Below are 13,287 nucleotides of genomic sequence, written 5' to 3' on the forward strand. Positions count from 1 at the left end.
GAGCAGATTAATCCAATCACATCAGCAAAGCAGTTTCATTTGTGTTTAGGACAGAAATAAGGGACAGGGACAGTAGAGAAGAGAGAAGAGGTACTGCACAGCTAGTGGCTAGGCGAAATAGCGATTAAGAAAGGGTAACTGTTGGCAGATGGAGCCACAGTGAGTTGGGTGAATTGTTGCACACTTCCAGTTTACAAAGGCAGAGCCAAAACCAACAACGAACTCAGTGAAGTGAAGCTGTGAATCAATGGGCCGCAGTATGTGAACCCTGCCGAACAGGCTATTTTCCAGGAGAGATGCACACAACAGTAAATCACATAGTGGGAAGACTGCATGTGTTTGTTTGTATGTTTTCATTCTTGCCCTTTGTGCCTTAAAGCCAATAGATCCTCCAATGATCATCGGAAATTAGGAGAACTAAACTTCGGAGGATAAACGCAAACAGCCGTCAGTAGTGATCACAGCAGCAGCCCTCAGGCTAAATGCCAGGCGGCATGGGAAAGTGACAGTGGCATCAGAGAGTCTTGAGGGAGGGAGGTAGAGGGAGATTCAAAGACATACAGGCACAAGGCCTGCTGAGACAACTTGACAGAGATTGACTGTAGAGAGGATAAGTCAGAGATAAGAAGGGCATCTCATAATGAGGAAAGAGAGGTCTGGCAAAGTGGAGAGAGGGGATGAGTGGAGGAATAATGAATAGAGGGCATACTTACAAAAAATAGTTAGACAAACTTTAATCTCATGTATACACACATCTCCTTACTTTTTTTCCTGGTCATTACAGTCCATGCTGAGCCCAATAGCTCAAATGCCTCACTCACTTATGGAAAACAGGAGATGGGCAGGTTTGCTAGTTAATCATTTCTGGTGTTAATGTCAAAACCTACAAACAGACATGACAAACCTCCTGTACCTCAGTGTTTGGCTGCTCCGCTCCCTCCCTGTTGGCCTGTTTCCATGTTGGGAGGCTGTGCTGCAGCATGAGAGTGAGGGGGAGGATGGATGGGTGTTTTTCTGCCTGGATTGATAAGTGCAATACTTTGTTGTCCTTCGCCTGTGTTTGCTTGTATTCGTGGTCAGTAATGGTGGTATGATGATTAGAAACTAAATGATGAACTATAATGTCACAAAATGTTTTGGACTGTGAAATTTGGGAACTGAAAGAGCAAAATATATTTAATTTTTGTGTTTGTTTTTTTTTGTTTTTTTTTTTGTTATTGCTTTTTTTTAGAGCGGGAGGGTAAACCTGGCAGATATGAAGACCCAGGAACTAATATCCACTCTGGAGCAGCCAAGAAGACAGTGCAGGATGGTGAGCACCAGAATTATATTTCTTATTTTTTAAATCACTGACTGAAAGTGACAAACACACAAACAAAAGTTGGTTGATACCATAACCAGTTCTAGTTACATGTAATTTAGTTAATATACTGTACATGTGGTTGAGCTAAAGTGTACAGTAATGCTCTCAGTGCTGATCTACTTGTCTTATAATAATGAGATTTGTATATAATAGTGAGACTGATGATTCAAGATTATCGGGCTCAATGAGAAATAAACGCTTTGATAGCAAGTCAGTGTCCATAACAGTCAGCGGCATTACTTTTCACTGAGCTTTAATTGTTCTGCTCTGCTGTCTCAGTTGCAGTTCCCACAAAACAGTGGGTATACCACAGTGTTTAGCGCAATTAGATCTTCACCCTCTCTCAGGTTGTGTGCAGAGATCTCAGTATGGAGGCAAGAGATAAGCAAGCTCCACAGCTCACCGTCTCAGCCATACAGAGCATAGCTAATTCACACAGGATGATCAAAGCCTGCCATGAGCTATTTCCTATTTCACTGCTAACACTATCCTCTGTGCACGCTAGCATTGTCATTTGAGATTTAGCAACTGAGCTATAATATACTGGTGTAAGGATTCTCCTCATCGGTAGACAGTGGCACACCTGTCAGTTCTTGTGTTTGTGCTTGTAGCTTAGCAGAGTTTAACAAGCTAATGTGGGTGTAGTGGATTAAAATCCTGTCTAATGTTGTTTGTTTTAGATTACCAAAGATAACATCCAATGCATTTAAAGTATGACAGGTAGACAGATAGATTGAAACTATTCAGCTTTCATACATTTAATAACAATCACATATTTTATGAGATAAAATGTATCCATCGGTTAGGATGTAAACCTTTGTTTATTACAAGGAAACTCCACAGGGCAACTTAAATAGGTCAAAAATGTAGGGTGCACATGCAGACTGAAGTAACACCCAATGAGAGTACTCATTACACTATAGGGCAGATTAGTTTTGCCACAGCACGACTGCAGAGTGCTGCTAAAATGATAACAGAGTTGGCAAATGGAAAACTAAACAAGGAACCAATTGGTCAATCAAAATGCAAATTGAAATGTGACTGATGTTGTCAGCAGCCACACACTGTGTTCTGTTTGGTAGGCAATTACAAACCCAATTATGCACATTTTGATCTAGTTCAGTGTGAGATAAGCTGCATGGTGACATACAGTAATCCATGGTATTAAAAGCCTAGTTAAATCTACAAAAAAAAAAAGTGACAGCCATCTTGTGCTACTTCTGTGTGAACCAATGTGAATAAATAACACTGCGTTTTCAGTGCGTCTGCACGTATTTGAATGAGTTCAGACACAGATGTTGAGATCTGTGAAGGTCTGGATATTTTTAGGCATTTACAGATATTCTTGTTTTTCATGTCACCTTGATCCGCTCTGATGAAATTTATGTTACATCGCTGTAACACTATATAGCCTTTAGTTTTCAGGGAATCTAATTATCTCAAAGTAAGCTGCAATCCCAAGATTTAAATTCAAGCACATGCTTTTGAATGGGAGAGTGTTTGTTTTGAAGAGCGAGCTGTGAAAGACAGAAATGTCGAACTTTAAGCGAAAGTTGACCCCTTGTGCTTTACGGGCAAACAAATCTTACTCAATTTCCCTTTAAATGGAGCAAAATATGAGAAGCTGAATTACGTATCATATCATCTGACTCTCCATTCTTCTTCCTTTGTCTGCTGTGTGGTGTGTTTGGTGTAGGTCTGGCTCGGGGCTGATTGTGTTCAGCACAGCACACATGCTTTGGCTTTTAGATAAAATGTGAAGAATGATGCCACTGAAAAGGGTTTCAAAACCTCGATGAAGTGAATAGAGCCTGGTTTTGTTCCCATTTGTCACTTTACTACACGGTTAGGTAAAAGGATGATCTAATTAACTTACAGGGTTTTCCTATGTCCTATATATGGTGTGTGTTTTGAGCAACATTAGTGAATATGAGTGGGCCATAGAGGAAGAAATATAAATTGACAGAGAATATGGAAGGATTTGATCTACTTTCTCTTTCTCTCTCTCTCTCTCTCCCTCTCTCTCTCTTACCAGTGCACACAAACACATGCACAAACACACATATCAGCTTCGGATTAATGAATGCTTCAGTCTAGGACAGTGCAAAAACATTTAATTATCTCTGACACTGAAGGTGAGGCAAGAGGCCAGATCTGTCATCCACTTGTATGAGTGGGTGTGTCAGTGGATGTGAGGACAGAGGAAAAAGAGGAAGAGATCACAGAGCATCAATGAGCTAAAAAAAAAAAAAAAGTCAGGTTGTAAGTCAAGCGTGTGATCTTTCAATGTGACCTCTCCTGAAATTCACTAAAGGTCAAAACTGACACGAACTCCTTGTCTGGTAGAAACACATGGCCAGTTAAACGTCTAGTGAAGAAAAGTAAAAGCTTCCTTCCCGAACATTTGGCTTCTAACCCTACCACAGTCAGCTGGCCAAAACTGCAGGAGTGTTTATGGGTCTATGTTTGGTTCTAATGCAGATCAAGATTTTTATTCAGCATATTCTGAGGTTGATATTTATGGTTTTGAATGAAATGCTTCAACAACTACTGGCTTGATTAGTATCAATCAATCAGTCGAATAATCAGTCTTCATTTGTATATACAGTACTGTGCATAACACCATCAGGTGTCTGATTGATCCCACTGTGCAGGACAACAAGCCCATAAAGTGTCCATTACAGTTCATTAAGAACTATTTTCAGAGGCAAGAAGAACCAGGAGTCTTGTAGCAGATGGTCAGACTCCCAAAGAGCCCAGATCTGAGCAATGTGTCTGGGATCATATGAAGAGACAGAAACACTGGGACAGCCTGAATCTACAGAAGAACTACAGCAGCTTCTCCAAGGTGCTGCAAAGTACCAGGAGAGACTGTGTGTAGGTCAAACCAGAGAGAACTGCTGCTGGTTTGAGGGCAAAGGGGAGAGCTGCAAATACTGATCTGACTTAGGTTTTGTTCCATTTACTGTACTTGGTATGAATTTAATTTATAAATGAAAACCCAATTTATGTCATTTATATTAAAAGCATCCCCTTTTTAGGGCCTTAAACTTTTGCACAGCACTGTATATTTGTATAAAAATAAATAGGCAGTGGCAAAGCCTTTTATAAGTCGAAAAAATAATCCTAAAAAGGACTGGGATTCAATGTAAAGGTGACAGAACAGGTGATTATGTGCTCTTGTTTGGACGAGTTAGTTAAAAACATAGATTATGACATTTGGTAAAGACATTCATAGCCGCAGCTTGAATAAATGTCACCTGACTTCCCATCATGACCAAAAATGAACGAATTACTGACACTTCCCATCCTCGATTGTAACCTGTGTTGTGTTTAGTGCTTATTGGAAACTGCTACCATGTTATCATGGTTGCATTGGCTGTTCTCAGGCGCTTCCTGCATGTTCTCTGAGTGAACATAGCTAGAAACTCCTGTATGTAATATTATGTGTGTTCCCTAAATCCAAATCAATAATATATTCTCTGAATGAAACTGTAATTATGCTTCAGCCAAAAAAGGTTAGGTGTTACCTTATTTAGACCGTGACAATTAGCAACTTCCACCTGAAATGAATGTCCTCTTGTAAGTACATGTTGTCCTTTAATAACATCTTTGCTCTTCTGCTTTGAAGCTGTCTTCAAAGACTTGATTTGCTTTCATAATGTCCTTTTAAAAATGCTTTGCTGCCAGCAAGAGCGCCACAAAACAGCTCCTTTCAGAGCTTTTCACAATAATGTGCGAGTGTGAATCTGTGCATAATGGTCATGTGGCAGTGATGAATATTCAGTTTGTAAGTGATAGTAAATAGCCTCTATTTTCCCCCCAGTAAGCCGCTATGTTTTTTTCCGTGACATTCAAACTGAAACAGCCTGTTTATCTCCATTCCTCAGTTACATCCACAATAATATGATTTGACCATGTTTCAATAATTAATTTTCTGGATGGTGAATCTGTTCTATCACTGCGTCCTCCCAGAGGCTTTCACTGTGCTTTCATCCTTCCATCACTCCTCTCTGTTATCCCTCGCTCCAGTGCCTCTAACAGGCCAAATAGTCAGACCCCGAGGAACGCTCACAAAGAGAGAGAAGATTTCATCTCCTCCTGACCTGTTTGTCTTTCTGTTTTCTCTTTCTCTGTCTCTTGTTCTTCTCTGTAGCCCCCAAGGTAAAAGAGAAGAAACACCTTTTTAATTAGTTTATCAAAGCCTAAAAGTTGATGCTCATTTTTCTAATAACTGTCAGAAATGTGTCCTTTGGGGATGATTGCTGAAACTCTTGTTTATTTAATAATTTGTTTATTTGAAGAAACAGTCGCTGTGGAGAGCAACGGAGCACAACGTCGATAAAGGAGCGCACACACACACACGCCCGTACACACAGATTACAAAAGCACCCCATTGACCCATGTCCAGCTCGGCAGCAATTAATCTGAGGTCACCCTCTACTCTGTGACAGGGCTTGTTGGTAGTGTGGCCTCTTCTATTGGAGTCTGACTGTCTTTATTATCCAATCACTGCACTCCATTCTGGCTGCCGTCCAGTATTAGAGAATCCTGCAAGAGTGTTTTATCTTACCTTTCTCCTCTCGAGCCACTTTTTCTTATCACTTCAAGAACATTAAGGGTAAAAAAGGGAGGAAAGAACTTGAGGAGACAAAGGTGGAAGGTTAGGGCAATTAACTGTCAACTTTAATTGTAATAAAATTTTACAGCTTCAAGTCTAATGTGCTTTCCTGCCCAGGACCCACTCGGAAGTGTTGCAGCAATTAAATAGCTACAAGATATGTTCAGGGTTGGCTCATCCAGGAACTTTTTTTAAAAAAGGATTTTAGCACACTGTGGACTATAAACTGCCATATTTGCAGCTTGCCTTAATGAAATACAGTGCAATGATACAGCAACGCTGTCACCCTAATGCAGTTAGCAGTGATTCAGTGACTGCAGCCTGATTCTACAGTTTCCCTGTGAAGGTATGGATCAAAATCATGATCTTGTGTATTGCAAAGTCTTGCACATTGAACCTCCACTACAGTATCCCATTGGAAATATCCATTTAAACAATGTTTGTTGGGAAGCACTCGTTGCTGTTTAATGACTGTGTATTCTGACTGCAATTACTCTAAACACTGACTTTTAGTAGATACTTGTGTCTGCAGTATGTCTTTCAGTCTTCAGTAGGAATTACCTCAGTAGTTGGGGATTAGAAAATAACTATATTGTTGGATATGTGCAGTAAAACATACTGTACATGTTAAATAAAAGTACACGTGTGACATTAATGTCCTATTATCATAAAACAGCTTCTCAATTAACTTTAACTTGTACTGAACAGCTAAGCTGTATAAGAACTGGTCACTCAATTTTTCCTGGGCTAACAGTATTTTTCTGGTTCTCCTCTGCCTGGCTGTGTTTGTCTTATGGCACCCTAAGGACTCTGAGCTGTGGACTTGGAGGGTGGGAGCTGATGGAAGTTGATATATGAATCTACACCATCCACACTTGAGGAAATAGACACAATGTGCACAGGTGTAACTGTAGTAATGACAGGAATGCGGTGCAAGGGCAGAGAGATGGTACTATAATACTCCCTAGCCAACACAAAACACACACACAAAGGAATGAAGTTAGGAAAGTGGACACGAGTACGATGAGGAGAGCTCTCGAAAAATGACTTGAGTCATTTGTCAAAACCACCATGTGGACAGACAGACAGACAGCTACCAGCTACCATCTGGTCAGATCTCAAAAGAAACTTTAAAAAAAACAAAACCTCTCCTAGCACTGAATACTTGGCATTTACACATACTGTAGTGCTTATGGATCCCATAACACAAAACACACACATATGGTTTAGCCACCTGAGTATGAGAATAGCTAAATATAAATGATTTTTCTTCATGTTCAGTTAGGTAATACCTTTTTTGTCAGTTTTGCAGCAGAACTTTTGATTTCAGCAGGGAATTTATTTTCTTTTATGTACTTGCTGGCTTTTCTGTTCATGAGCTCTCAACCAAAGAATATATTGATTACCCCCTCTCAAGTATATGAAGGTAGATCTGACCAGATGGTAGCTGGGCTGTTACTGTATTTGCAGCAACAGCAGATTTTCTTGAAGCATGCAAGCAACACAGCAGTGAAATGTACAACAAACCACATGGTGTCCACGTCAACAGATTTTTAAAGTCAGATTATAAAGGTTGTACAACTCACATACCATATGTAGGAGTATTCCAATCCAAAAATACAACCATCAGATACCAGTAAGATATGATTAAAAAAACATTCATGCATACATACAAGTATAATTGCTGTATATAACACAAAACCTATGGGATCACTGCACTTTTGTATTCATTCATTTAGAATTCACATAATCTGTGAATTATATTTACAATTGAAGAATAATGTCTTTCTTGAATTGGCTTGAGTTGAATTTTTCTTACATCTTGCGTCTGTTTGGTAATGTCCAATCATATTCATGCACTCACCTGTGACACAGCTGATAACACTCATGCCAGTGCTGTTTTTCTAGCAGCATCTCAAATTCCTCATAAAGGCTTCATTACCCTGTAGATTGACGATCGTGCGAGGAACGTGGTTACATTGACTTTGTCAGTCAAAAACGGTGTTCATACTGTACAGTAGAGCCCACTGTGAAGAGTCTGCAGCCAAACTAAGGACCAAGACTCGGCATCAAAATTCCGACAGTGCGAAAAATAGAGCACACCCTCAGTGTGGTTATATAATGTAAAATTATGCACCATACTGTCCAGCTAGTGTAATCCTTCTGCTAAGAAATTCATCGTCACCCTCTTAAGTTTTAAATTCATGAAAGTGCCAGTGTCATGGCATGCTTCACTACGTGGCATCAATATAAGTTTCACCGTCAGGAGAAGTGTAAATGAGCTCGATTTAAATTCAGAGGACACATGTGTCCATCTGCCAAATCTTCCATCTGTCCCACCCCTGCACAATAATAGCAAACCAGCAGTCAGGGGTCACGAGTCAACATTATATATGGCCAAGAGAACAGGCCAAGGCAGCTCTCTAAACAAATTCATCATGGCCTCTGAGCGTAAAACTGTAAAGTTGCTCACAACTTGTTACTCTAACGCTGCAGAGAATACACACAACTGAACTTTTCCCTGTTCCTTCCTCACTTATCAGCTACTGTACTGGCTTCGATGCACTGCATATTCACAGTTTCTCCATTAAGCAGTGTCTGATGGAGAATTAGAATATTTATTTCACAGGCACGAATCCTTCACATTTGTTAATTTGGTGCCGTCTTATCAGCAGCAGGCAACTGTGTTCATTTACATAAATCAATAACATTCTCAAGGTAAAGACGTGGTTTAGAGTGTGAAAAGGAGTTTTACTTGGCACTTTGGATTGAATGGATATGTAATAAGGCATGTCAAGTTACATTGCTCATGCATATTGACTTGTTCACAAACGCCAGGGTAAGTATAAAGTCATACTAAAGATTAGAAAGAAGAGGGGGATAAAAAGAGATGAGCGAAGTGTGGGAGAGGTGGCAAGGGTGTGCTGCAGTGCTTCTGCATTACAATTGATTGGCTGGTTTAACCGCCAATGCTGCTCACTCAAGCTTTAAATAGATGGATAAAACTCTCTTTTACCCAACACACTTCTACTTTCTTATCTTCCCAACCCTCCTCCTCTTTTTCATCCTGTCATTTTCTCCTTTCCTTTCCTCTTTCCTTTCTTCTTTCTTTCATTTTGCTGTTTCCTTCTCCTTTCCTATCGTCTCTGATCATCTCGTTTTTCCTCTTCCTTTGTCTTTTCCTCTGCTCTCCTCCTTTCTGTTCTTTTCTCTTCACCTTCCCTTTCCTCATCTCTCAATTTTTCCTCTCCACTTCTTTTCTTTTCTTCACTCTTCCTTTTCTTCTTTTCTCCCGTTTTCTTTTTCTCATGTTTCCTCTCCTCTCCCTCTTGTTTTGTCATCTCACCTCTCTTCTGCTCTCCTTTCATCCTTTCTTTTCCTTCCCTTGCCTCTTCTCTTCTTTTTTCCCTTCATATTTTTGTATTCCATCCATTATCTATACTCACTTATTCCTAACCAGGGTCACAGGGATCTGCTGGAGCCTATCCTAGCTCTCTTTGGGTGAAAAGCAGGGGTCCACCCTGGACAGGTCCCCAGTCCATCTCAGGGCCACATAGAGACAAACAACCTCACACACACTCACACTCACTCCTATGGGCAATTTAGAGTCACCAGTCAACCTGACATACATGTTTTTGGACTGTGGGAGGAAACCAGAGTACCTGGAGAAAACCCACACAAGCACAGGGAGAACATGCAAACTCCACACAGAAAGGTCCCTGATGGGTTTCAAACCAGGAATCTTCTTGCTGTGAGGCAACAGTGCTAACCACCAATCCACTGTGCTGCCTTTTTTGTATACCATAAATATTCAAATCGCATAATCTACAAATGATTTCACATTCAGAGCGTCACCTTCTCTCTTTTGCAGTTTATGAGAAAGTTTTATCTGTGTAATCATCTACATGTGATGCCCTGTTTATTTGTCTGTAGCTGGATAAACTGACTTGCTCATCTGTATTTGTGTGTGTCTGATTTCCAATTTGTCAGAGCGCAGAGGTCACACACTAATCCTAAATTGTCCTCCAATCCTTTGTTAGCCAGATACGATCCCCCTCCCCCCCAACCCCTCCCCATCCTTCCTCTCTCCCTCTCCACTCGTTTTCCCTTCATCTCTCATTTCCTTGTGGTGATAAAGTCATTTGAAGCGAAGTGAAGTAAGATAGGTTTCCTGCAGCACTGATAGATGGAGGTGAGGGCAGGCCCAAATAAGAAGGCGATAGAAACACTGCAGAGTAGACAGCTATCAGGAGAGAGGCTGACACATCATCACTCTGCATTCTGGAGAATATGTGAAGGCACACCGGCTTGTAAATGCTTTTTTGCATTTGTGTATGTGCTTCACAGATTGTAAGGAAACAGATATGTTGCTCGGTTATGACAGATGTGTGTAGTGTACTACAAATCGCATCCCCTGAGACTATCTAAGCTTCACTATCTTTATTGCATGTGTTTGTTCTTAAACCCAAAGGGCAAAGAAAACTCTATATCTATAGCTATATCTCTGACAGCTCCAGTTACGTTTGCAGTTGCACATTTTTAAGGTTGATATGTGTGACTGTTCATTCATTCGTATATAGATGGTTGTAAAAATTCCAGTATTACCATGAGCAGAGAGAAGAAGAACCAGCCTCATGTCTGGGTCTCTGGCTGATTTAATGCTGATAAACCAGCATGTAAACAGCAGCACAGTGTGTGATCAGGTCAGAAACTAGTTGATGTTTGCATTAGACACCAGCTGTGGCTCCAGCACAACCCATTAACAGCCCCTGATGGGAGAAGGGCCAATTGTGTGTTATAAAGTACGAAGCCACATTGTAATGAGTAGAGCACAAAGCAGGATTTGGGATTTTAACCCATTTTTAGTCTATGATGAACAGCATGTGCGTCCCGTATGAGGGCTGCCTTGACTTTGATCTCATTTTATTAGCTTTGTCATTTTAGTTGATTTTTTAAAAAATATTATCAGAAGGCTTTTATGTTTCTTTAATACTGGTTACAACCTGTGTTTTTGTCAGGGCCACTATGACCATCAGACCAGTGTACTGCTGGATGCTGGCTTGTCTCTCACTTCATTTGTACTAAAACCTTTCATCTCTGCTGTGTCTGTTTCACCTCCTCCTCCTCCGTTTTTCTCCGTCTCTTCTGTCTGTCAAGTGAAAGTGGGTTTGTGCTGTTAGCCTAGTGTGAAATGACACAATGCTCAGAGTCAATGAGCTGCTTTGATCTTTTGTCACCTTGGACACCAGCCAGCTGTGCCTGGCTGCCACAGCTATAATGTCAATGTGGAGATTGATTTGGAAGAGGATGGGGTTGACGCTCAGAGTGAATAGTCCTCATTAAGCAGCTCGCACTGCGGAAAAGTCAACGTTCATTTCGCACCTTTTACCATTTTTTCTTTACTGTATTTTTCTCCAATCCCAGCTGTTTTTCTGCCTGCTCCATTTCAGAATTTGCCAGCCGGAAAACCAAAAGAGTAGTTTTATAGTTTTTTGCTGCATCAACTTTCAACTTCAGCACTACATTGTGCTAATACTCCAGCTCATCTTAGTTTTGCAGTTCAGGGATTTTAGAGTTTGTCTCTTGCTCTCTTCCTGTTTGTCCAGACGCCACAAAGGATCCCTGTGTGAAGGTGCGCTGCCCTCCTCACAAAGTGTGCATCAGCCATGACTACCAGACAGCCATCTGCACCAATCACAAGCAGCCAGTTCACAGGTAACAACCAGTTATGTCTTTTTTTTTTTTTTTTTTTTTTTAAATCCTTAGTTTTGTTAACATTGCATTTATTTCTTCATTGTCTGGGGCCATAAAGAATATCAACAATTGCAAAATCAACCAGTTTTCTAACTTTTTCTATTCTCTTGACGAAACCTAATAGATTGAATAGAACTCATCTAACATTATCTGTGGACATCTCACCATATCAATGTCACATTTATGAACAATTTACGTAAAATTATGTAAAAGTCATGAAGTGTCAAGATGATAACACAGCACAGTATGTAATTTGAGGGGTTAATCAGAGTCATCAGGGTTAACCCAGTGTCAAAACAACAGAACAGTGGAGTTGTGCTTGCTTATAATGCAAGATGTGCTGCCTTTATACATATGGAACTGTTATTAAATTGAACTAAACGTCTCAGAATGACTATGCAAAGTTGAACTTTATTATGCTAAAGACCCTCAGGGCAGGTTAGACAAATTACACCCAGCAGAAGCATGAAATAAAGTAGCATTTTGTGTTTTGCGTGTTAGCTGTGCATAAGAATCCAGTCTGCTTCAGTGACAGACACACAGACACATATTCTCACCACCAATTAATTTTCATAAGACTATCTGTTTGCTCTTTGGACTCTGTCAGCTCACAATTTGTTTGTGTTTTCAACCTTGTCATGTTGGCAATTTTAAGGTTTTTCAATTTTTCAGTTCAAGAAGCATTACCCCCAAAAGATACCCGAATGTGTTTCCTCTGTCTTTGGTTTAATTGATTTCCTCAAGTCATTAGCTCCTAAGATGTTTGGTTTTTTTTAATGTTTTCTTTTTTGTACTGCATTAATTACAAGTCCTGTTTGCTGTTTAATATATAAAATGATTCACCTGAAATGAATGTGTCCCCAAAAGCCTTGCTCATCGACGCTCTAGACCATGATATTGTTTTATCTACATGAGTTGATTTGGTTGCAGTAATTAGTATAACACAGAATCAGTGTCCTCTCAGAGGGCAAATCCAAATTTTGTTGCAATAATTGCAATAATTTGTTGTTATTTGCAGAAGGATACTGTGGAAGGCAGTTAATGTACACCACGGTGCAGCTTGTACTACGTGTCTAGTTGATTATTCTTGTCTCAACAAATTTTTTTTTTTTTTTCTACTAAGGAGCTGTGAATGCGCAAATCCTAAACAGAGTTTCTTCTTCAGATTGATGTGGTTCTGCACAGTCTTGCGTTCCCTTCTAAATTGATAATGCCTGGCTGCAGGCTTGGACAGTTACAGTTGTAGTAAGCTATAATTTAGAATCAATTATTGCGGCTCACAGTGTTGATCTGCGTGCACCTCCGTCCTGCTGTGAGGAGCCTATTGTGCCGTCAAATCAGAGTCTTTTCAGATTAGAGCAACATGGGCGCTGTCAGCAGGGGGCTGAAGTACAGCGGTGTGTGAGAGAGAAAAAGAAAGAGCGATCTCTTATTCCTGTTTAAGGTTTAATGTGTCTACGGGTCTTTACACTCTCTGGAGACCCTGTAACTCCCTACCTCTGTGTGAATATTTGTCATGAATAAACCAATTCAGCTGACCTGCAGATGA

The 13,287-nt window shown here is 40.3% G+C and overlaps 1 protein-coding gene across 2 annotated transcripts in view; it reads left to right on the forward strand.

Annotated features, from left to right (window-relative positions):
- The window catches only part of spock1 (SPARC (osteonectin), cwcv and kazal like domains proteoglycan 1), an 85,059-nt gene that overhangs the window by 51,479 nt on the left and 20,293 nt on the right, over positions 1-13,287 (forward strand). For both annotated transcript variants that reach the window (XM_026330390.1, XM_026330389.1), the window contains exons 5-6: positions 1,232-1,312; positions 11,591-11,699. In XM_026330390.1, the coding sequence (XP_026186175.1) occupies positions 1,232-1,312; positions 11,591-11,699 (190 nt within the window). The remainder of the gene's footprint in view (positions 1-1,231; positions 1,313-11,590; positions 11,700-13,287) is intronic.

Source organism: Mastacembelus armatus, chromosome 10, assembly GCF_900324485.2.
Source record: "Mastacembelus armatus chromosome 10, fMasArm1.2, whole genome shotgun sequence".
NCBI lineage: Eukaryota > Metazoa > Chordata > Actinopteri > Synbranchiformes > Mastacembelidae > Mastacembelus > Mastacembelus armatus.